This window comes from Bison bison, unplaced genomic scaffold (assembly GCF_000754665.1).
Source record: "Bison bison bison isolate TAMUID 2011002044 unplaced genomic scaffold, Bison_UMD1.0 scf7180017864508, whole genome shotgun sequence".
Classification (NCBI taxonomy): domain Eukaryota; kingdom Metazoa; phylum Chordata; class Mammalia; order Artiodactyla; family Bovidae; genus Bison; species Bison bison.
Window position 1 is genome coordinate 3168545 of NW_011495064.1, and position 8971 is coordinate 3177515.

The 8971-nt window shown below is 46.9% G+C and overlaps 1 protein-coding gene across 2 annotated transcripts in view; it reads left to right on the forward strand.

The window, feature by feature from the left end:
* NCAPH (non-SMC condensin I complex, subunit H) overlaps positions 1–8971 on the forward strand; it is a 35376-nt gene that overhangs the window by 10088 nt on the left and 16317 nt on the right. For both annotated transcript variants that reach the window (XM_010829588.1, XM_010829589.1), the window contains exons 4-8: positions 1–76; positions 768–860; positions 1185–1323; positions 1809–1933; positions 8915–8969. In XM_010829588.1, the coding sequence (XP_010827890.1) occupies positions 1–76; positions 768–860; positions 1185–1323; positions 1809–1933; positions 8915–8969 (488 nt within the window). The remainder of the gene's footprint in view (positions 77–767; positions 861–1184; positions 1324–1808; positions 1934–8914; positions 8970–8971) is intronic.

Genomic DNA, 8971 nt, shown 5'->3' on the forward strand with positions numbered 1-8971 from the left:
AGCGACAATGCCCAAGTTTACAAACACACAGATTACTGAACATTACTCCACCTGTATCAAACTGTCTACTGAAAATGTGAGTGTCTGCTGGATTAATCAGTAAAGATTTCGCAGCCTGGTCGGAGAGGAGGTCTAGCCTTGGTTCTGTAGAGAGTGCACGGTCGGTGATGGTGCACTTACACTTTCAGTGACTCTTCCATGCTGGTGTTTTCAGTGTGGTTTTACTGTTTCTTAGAGACCATGGCCACCCCTGTGACAAGTTGCCTGACCCCTCTAGTGTGACTAGAGAGGCAGCATACTAGAGTTAGTAGTGTAGTTCTGGAGCTAAACAGTAGATAGATCCCAGGCTTGTGGGCTCGTTGTGAGTCCTAGAATTGGCCTGAGTTGAAATTCTGTCTCGGCCACTTACACACTGCGTGGCCTTGGCAAAGCACCCAGCCGTTGTGCCCCAGGGTCCTGCTCTGTGAAATGAGAGTGAGCTATCCCTGCCTCAGAGATGCTCTGAGGGGCACTGAGCCCCTCTGTCAGCACCTAGAACAGGGCGTGCGCACAGGGACACTCGGGAGTTGTGCCGTCACTGCAGACCTCGAGAAGGAAGAAGTGCACACAGGGACTTGGCTGCAGCACCAGGTGTGGGTGGGGTTCGATGTCTGTGTTGAGATGTGGGCTATTCCTGTTGCAAACTTAGCTTCCCCTTGTCAAGGCAGCGTTGTTTACATGAGCCTAGGCTCTAAATGACAGGCCTGTCTGCAATTTTCTGTTTTCAGAAAATCACCACCAAGAATGCTTTCGGCCTGCACTTGATTGATTTTATGTCAGAGATTCTTAAACAGAAAGATGCCGAACCGACCAACTTTAAAGTAAGAAGGATGTCCACGTACTCTTGCATCTGAGTGAATGCTGATGATGACTAATATTTAACACAGCACAATAATTGGATTCTACAAATACACGCGAGGCTTCCTTGTTTAGGACACTTTATTACCTACTTTACTTTCTTTCCTAAACTGATGAAGAGCTGATATCTTTCCATTATGTTCTGTTTATTCCCTATCAGTTTTAGGGGGATCTTTGTCATTTTTTTCTTAAGGGCAAGTAAATATTTGATGAAGATTGCTGTGTTTTGCCTGTTCAGATGCTCCTTTCTCTGATCCACACGCGTACCCCTCTGCTTGTTTGACCAGGTAGCTGCCGGCACTTTGGATGCCAGCACCAAGATCTATGCTGTGCGGGTAGATGCCGTGCATGCCGACGTATACAAAGTCCTAGGGGGGCTGGGCAAGGACGCGCCACCTCCGGAAGAAGCAGAGGACCATGGTGCAGGTATACGGGCTGGGATCTGAATATAAGGGACTTTTCAAAGGACATAGCAGGTAGTTGTTCAAGTAACATACTGGAATGAAGTCACAGGAAATCAGTTCCCATTTTATTGAAGACATGGACTTTTTTCAGAATTGTATTTCAGAAGATAATCAAACACTAGATTTGCTTGTTTGTTTTGGAAAAGAGAAGGGCCTTATAAAAGCTTTTGAATTTTATTTAGACAAGATTGAGTAAACATCACCAACTAGGGAGCTTCTGATTTGGGGGGATGTGTCTTTGGAAATTGACTTGTATCAGAAGCCAGATACTTAATTTAGTAGCTTGGTTTCTCCCTCCCCTGAGGATTAGATGTGCCTGCTGCTTTGAGGGGATGGTGTGTGTTGCAGTGATGATCACTCTTTAGAGTTTGAAGAGCTTGTGTTGATAGATTCAGTCACATGCTCCAAAGCAGCCCCTACAGTGCACAGTCTTACTCCTTCTCACAGATGGAAGTGCAACTGAAACAGGAACAGCCAAGAAGGCCCCAAAGCCAAGGAAGAAGCACTCGTGCAAAACCATCGAGCAGAATGTAAACAACCTCAATGTTTCCAGCGCTGATCGAAAGTGCGAGGTGAGGAACTGTGTGCCCAGTGTGGTCTCTGACTAATTCAGAACCTCAGAGGTGGAAGTGCTGGTATGTGCTTGTTCGGGCCTCAGGGTAGTAAAACATTCAGCTGGTCTCTCTGCATTGTCATCCTTCAGCTTTTCAGTGAAGACTGAAGAGGGCCGGTCCCTGTTTTCCCCCGTTTTCAGAATGATTGAGTACATTTGCGGTGTGTCTGCGGGCACATCTTGCTGCCTAGGCCTGTGACAGCCCGTTCAGTCCTCTCAGCACCCTTGCTCCAGTTTATGAGGAGCTAATTGAGGTGCATGAAGCTAAGCGGCCTGCCTCCAGAGTCCTTGCTGTAAACAACCTTACATGATTTAGCAAATCCAAGGAATCTGCTTACAGGAATGATTCCGGAGGCTTCTTTATAAATTAGCAGTTAATTTAAAGCAAACAGATATTTCTACAAATTTTAAAATTTAAAATTTAAAATTTAAAAACAATTTTGTTAATGAAAACAATTTCAGTGAACATTCTTGTACATATTTGCATTCTTGTGGGAATATATTTGTAAAAAAAAAAATTCTGAGACACGGAATTTCTGTTGCCCTTAGAAATGGTTGTATCAATTTACTCCCCCACCAACAATGGGCTCAGTTATTTCTCTTATCTGCACAACATTAGCAAATGGTGATTAATGTCACGAGAGTGGAATTGATCTCCAAGAGAACAAGTGTACATGGAAAAAGGACTAGGGCCCTGGGGTACCCCTATCTTAAGAGTTCAGAAAGCTGACTAAGAAACGTCCAGTGGCTGGGGGAAAACTAGGAGAATGTGGTGTTGAAATGAGAGTTTCAGGGAGGGGGGGAAATGGTCAACTGTGTCAAATATGGCGGCCTTAGGCCTTGGTGAGCTTGGAGAAGGGGCCCTGGGGAGGTGCAGCCCAGGCCTCCAAGGAAGGGGTGCCCCCTGGCTGAGTTTGAAGGAGGGGCCTGGGGCTCAGGACCCAGACCTCTGAGGAGGGCGTCCCTGCTGGTGCTGGTGTCTCTTCCTGGCACAGGTTGGTTCTGTGAGCGTCAGTACGAAGCGCAAGTGAAGTTCGGCTGCTGCCACAGGTGGGCCTGCTGCTGCTGGGGCGGGCCGTCACTGCTGCCTGACACTCCCAGGAACCGGAGTCCTGCAGAAAGAAGCGGTCCCTTCTCCTTCCAGCCCTACCAGCTCCCTCTAGTGCCTCCTTTTGGTGGAGCCCAGTAGGGAGCTGCTGACACAACTGAGATGTGGCCTCTGACCCAGCATCACAGGGCAGAGCATAGATGGTAGGCTTGGAGCTGAGTGGCAATAGCTTAATAACTGGCAGAGAGCCAGAGTCTTGTAATACCCACTTTCAAGAAGATTCTGTTGGTCGGGGGACAGGGAGAAAGCAAACATGAAAAATGTCACCTGTTGGGAAATTTAGGTGAAAGGTAAACAGAGATTCTTATGACTACTTCAACATCCTTGTAGGTTTGAAAATTTTTTCGTAAAAAATTGGGAGAGGAAAACAAGTGGGGAGAGAGGAACAGTTTTGCTGTAAATTGGGGCAGAGTAGTAGAATGGCAAATGCAGGGAAAGTAAGGTCCAGAGTTTGTGTGGGGTTTTTTTGTTTTCTTTCCTAAACAATGATGTAGTATTTATTGACATGGGAATATTTGCAGAATATATTCTTTTTTTATTTTTAAAAACTGTCTTTCAGGTATAATTTATTTACAATGTTATATTAGTTTTGAGTGTACAATATAGTGATTCAAAATTTTCATAGGTTATACTCTAAAGTTACTGTAAAATATTGGCTGTATTCCTTGTGCTGGGCATTATGTTCTTAGAGCTTATTTATTTTGTACACAGTAGTTTAAACCTCTTAGTCCTCCACCTCTCACGTCCCTCCCTCCTCTCCACTGGTAAACACTAGTTTGTTCACTATGTCTTTGAGTCTGTTTCTATTTTGTTGTATACATGCTTTGTTTTATTTTCTAGATTTCATATATAAGTGATAACATATAGTATTTGTCTATGACTGGCTTATTTCACTAAGCGTAATAACCTCCAGGTCCAGCCATGTTGTTGCAAATGGCAAATCATCTTTTCTTTTTAATGGCTGAGTAGTATTCCATTGTGTGTGTGTGTGTGTGTGTGTGTGTGTGTGTGAGTAAATGTGTATATACACACATGCATATACACACACATACACAGCATCTTCTTTATCCATTCATCTGTTGATGGATACTTAAGTAAATAATTATTGTAAATTAATTATTGTAAAATAATTAAAGTAAATAACTATTGTAAATAATGCCACGATGAACATTGAGATGCATGTACTATATACCTTTTGAAGTCAGTGTTTTCCTTTTCTTCAGATGTATACCCAGGAGTGGAATTACTGGATTATATGGTAGTCCTGTTTTTAGTTTAATGAGGAACCTCTATACTGTTCTCCATAGTGGCTGCTAATTTCCCTACATACAGTCTCACCAACCATATACAAGGGTTTCCTTTTCTCCACAAAGTATTTGTTATTTGTGGTCTTTTTAACGGTAGCGATTCTGACAGGTGTGAGGTGGTACTTCGTTGTTCTGGTTTCCGTTTCTCCGATGGTTGGCAGTGTTGCACATCTTTTCATGTGTCTGTCTGGCATCTGTATGTCTTCTCTGGGAAAATGTCTGTTTACATCTTCTGCACAGTTTTTGATAAAGTTTTGTTTTTCTGATTACTTAATTGTATGAGCTATTTATATATTTTGGATTTTAACCCCTTATCAGTCATATCACTTGCAATTATTTCCTCCCATTCAGTAGACTGTGTCTTCATTTTGTCAGTGGTTTCCTTTGCTGTGCAAAGCTTTTAAGTTTAACTGGGTCTCATTTGTTTATTTTTGCTTTTGTTTCCTTTGTCTTAGGAGACAGATCCAAAAAATAATGTTGATTTATATGAAAGAGTGTCTGCCTCTGTTTTCTTCTAGGAGTTTCGTGGTTTCCAGTCTTACATTTAGGTCTTCAGTCCATTTTGTTTATCTTTGTGTAGGTGTTAGAGAGTGTTCTGACTTCGTTCTTTTGTATGTAGCTGTCCAGTTTTCCCAGCACCACTTATTAAAGAGACTGCCTTCTCCTCATTGTTTATTCTTGCTCCCTTTGTCATAGATTAATAGACCATAAGTGCATGTGTTCATTTCTGGGCTTTTTATCATGTTCCATTGATCTCTGTGTCTTGTCTTTTTCTTTTTAAATTTTATTTTACTTTCGGCTGCAGTGGGTCTTTGCAGTGGGTCAGAAGGCTGAGCGTGGGCTTTGTCTAGCTGTGGCGAGAGGCAGCTACTCCAGTTGCAGTGGTGGGCTTCCCATTGCAGCCTGCTGCTGGACATGGGCTTTCTCTGGTTGTGGCGAGAGTTGCAGCACGTGGGCTTCCCATTGCAGCCTGCTGCTGGATGTGGGCTCCGGGGCCCGTTGGCTCCAGTAGTTGCGGCATGCAGGCTCAGTAGCCCCATGGCATGTGGAATCTTCTCAGATCAGGGATTGAACCCATGTGCCCTGCATTGGCAGGCAGATTCTTAACCACTGGCATACCTGTAAAGTCCCCATGGGTCTGTTTTTTGTGCCAATACCATAGTGTTTTGATTTTTGTAGTTTTGTAGTATACTCTGGGAGCATGAATTCCGTTCTTTCTCAGGATTGTTTTGGCTATTCGGGGTCTTTTGTGTTTCCATACGAATTTTACAATTCTGTGTTCTTATTCTGCGAAAAATACCCTTTTTAAAAAAATGGGAGAATTAGCAGCGTGTTTACTTGTTGATGGCACCCATCTAGTGGAGAAAGAATTATTGATGATGCAGAAAAGGGAGGATAAATGTTAGGGTGGTGTTTGAGTGTGTGAAGAGGTCAAGGAGTGGACAGCTTGGATGGGGCTTGGTGGAGGAGCACAGTGGCTGATGAGCAATGGGGCTTGAGTGTGTGCACGTGGGCACATTCTGGATATCCTCTTCTGGCTGTGTCTCCCCTTCCACCCACTCCTGCCCCATCAGTGAAGTAAGCCAGGTCTTTGACCGACAGCGAGTGTAGAGGAGGAACGTGTTGGAGATTTGAGGAGAGAATTAGGTAGGAGAGACTCGTCCAGGAGCGTGTTGAGTGGAGGGACTAGGGAAACGTAGTCTGATGGCCAGTCAACACTTGGGTCTCCCTGAGATCTTCCTGGACCAGGGATGGAACTGGTGCCCCGGTGTTGGCAGTGGGTCTTAGCCACTGACCGCCAGGACAAGGGATGGAACTGGTGCCCCAGTGTTGGCAGTGGGTCTTAGCCACTGGCCGCCAGGGAAGTCCCTCACCACCATTCGTGTGCGTGCTTTGGTGCTACACGGAATGTCCAACGGCGTGGCTGGACGTTCTCTTTTCCGGCCATCTTCTTTCTTCCCAGGTAAACCCAATTCTGGGGAGCCTGAGGACGCTTACACTGGCCTCTCCATTGTCCTAGAGAGAGCACAAGAGCGAGCAGTGCCGCTCCCTGCAAGCCTGCGGCTATCGGGCTGTGGTCTGTTTATGCAAGTGAATCAGCAGGGTGTTGAAGAGACACCGAGATTCCCCCACGTCGGAAAGCCTTTTTTGCTCTGTAACCTCCAGTAAACTTGTAATAACTGAAAGAATGGAAGATAAAGAAGGAGGAGGGGATGCACACAAACCTAAAATTTAAAGTTTCAACAGAACTTCCAGCTTGTTGAACCCACATTCTCTGGATGGTGGCAGAAGATGGGGAAGCAGACGTTCTGTGGGTGGGTCTGGACCAACTGAGAACCCTTGTTTGCGTGTGAGCTGATCTGGTTTGGACAGATTCTACTGTGTGCAGAATTCTTGCTGCCACGGGGGTCCAGCCTGCTTCTGTCCTAGTTCTTCAGGCCAGGACCGCACAGACAGACAATGTGAGGAAGGCCAGGGCTCCTACTCAGGAGACCGGAGTGGGTGGGGGTCAGAGTTTACGAAAGACGTGAGATTTGCCTTGGGCCATGAAGGGTGTGTAGGTGTTTGCCAGGTGGTGACAGGAAGGGGACTCTGGGCAGAAGCACAAGCAGAGGTCATGAAGCAGAGAAAGTTCTGGTTCCTTCAGCAGCTGGACAGTGTCCAAGTTGGACTGGAAGGGAGGATTTACTCCTGAAATGACTCTAGACTTCAACCTGCAGTCTGCTGTCTACCAAGGCCTGCTTTTACTGCTTCTCTCCCCTGCTGGGACCCTTATTTCAAAGAGTTCATTTTTCCAGACTGCATAGCCGGCAGTGATTCATTTTCCCATCCAGTCACTCAAAGATGTAAGTCAAATCTAATTCACATGAAAGAACCATTGTTCTCACACTGATGTGATCTAATTCTAGGCAAAAGTGAGGAAAGTTATCTTAGTGTTTTCAGCTGTTATTGTGGGTCGATGTGCAGATTTCGTGTGGACTCTCTGAAATGCTGAGTTTCGGTAACTACCTGCATAAGACTTTGGAGGTGTGGGATCCAGGAGGAAAACCATTGCTGTGGTGAGCCTGTGAGGAAGGGCATGGGAGTAGCGCCTCTGGTATTTTTAGGATAAGGCATAGGAGAGAGCAGAGACAAGGGTTAACTCAGGCAGGGGTTATATTAATGGCAGTGAGGGTGGGAAGGACAAGGTAGGTGGTAGAGACGGGCCCACCAGGAAAGCCCACCAAGCCTTGTGCTGACTGGGTGAGGGGTGAGGAGGCAGAGCGCAGGGGTGCCGTGCGTGCTGTTCTGGGGCTTGCGTATCAGGAAGTGAGAGGAGAATCTCAGTTCTGGTGAGGTTGGGCTCAGGGTTGAGGGGGCCAGTAAAGAGCCGGAGAGCCATGTCCATCCTCATAATTGAGGGTTCTGTCTGCAGAGTAGCCTTGTCCTAAGCCGTCAGGAAGACCTGTGAACCCGATATCCAGCCTCTTCCCTGTCACTGGCCTCCTGGAGAGTCCGAGGCGGCTCCTGCCCTCTGGCCACACATGCCTGTGCGCCTGTGCCTGGCCCCATTCTGCTGTGGGGCTTGATGACACATGGTTATGCCCCTCCTGCACCCTGACCTCAGCCTTGGGGGTCTTCTGACCACCTCTCCCCTGTGTAACCCAGCCATCCAACCCTGATGACTCTGCCTGTCCTTTGCCTGATCTCTTATTTGGGTTCTTTCTTCCACATCTTTGAAAATATTGTTGTTCAGAGGATTGATGGGATTCTGTGAATCCCTCACAGAAACTTTTTATAAATCAGCTGAGTTTGTTGTGATAGCATTCTACTAGAGATAGATGTTCAAAAAGTGACGGTGGACGGGCGTCCCTTGTGATCCAGGGGTTGAGAGTCTGCCTGTCAGTGCAGGGGACGTGAGTTCGATCCCTAGTCTGGGAAGGTTCCATATGCCGCGGAGCAGCTAAGCCCGTGCTCCATGACTACAGAGCCAGTGCTCTAGAGCTCTCCAGTCACCACCACTGAAACCCGCTCACCTAGAGCCCATGCTCCAGAACAAGAGAACCACTGCAATGAGAAGCCTGCGTGCAGCAATGAAGACCCAGCACAGCCAAATAAATAAAATCTTCACAGAGCCCACACGTGACTGTGGAGAGACCAGCAGAAGGTCCCTGTCCGGGAATACTGTGGGCAAGCCTGCGTGCAGCAATGAAGACCCAGCACAGCCAAATAAATAAAATCTTCACAGAGCCCACACTTGACTGTGCAGAGACCAGCAGAAGGTCCCTGTCCGGGAATACTGTGGGCAAGCCCGCTGGCCAGGTGTCAGCTTCTCACCACTCACTGTGTGCCTTTCTCCCTCCGAGCGCACGCAGCCCTCCTTTTGAAGCAGGGGGGGCGGTTTTACCTGGTCGGTTGATCATGTGCAGAGACATTCTGATCCCGTAGATGCAGCTGCGCACGAGCAGGGTCCAGTGAATGGGGTTTCCTGTTTCCTTTGGCTGCGTCCCGTAACTCTGGGGGTCCCCTCTGTTTCTGCACTCAGATTGACCCCATGTTCCAGAAGACGGCAGCCTCGTTTGACGAGTGTAGCACAGCAGGT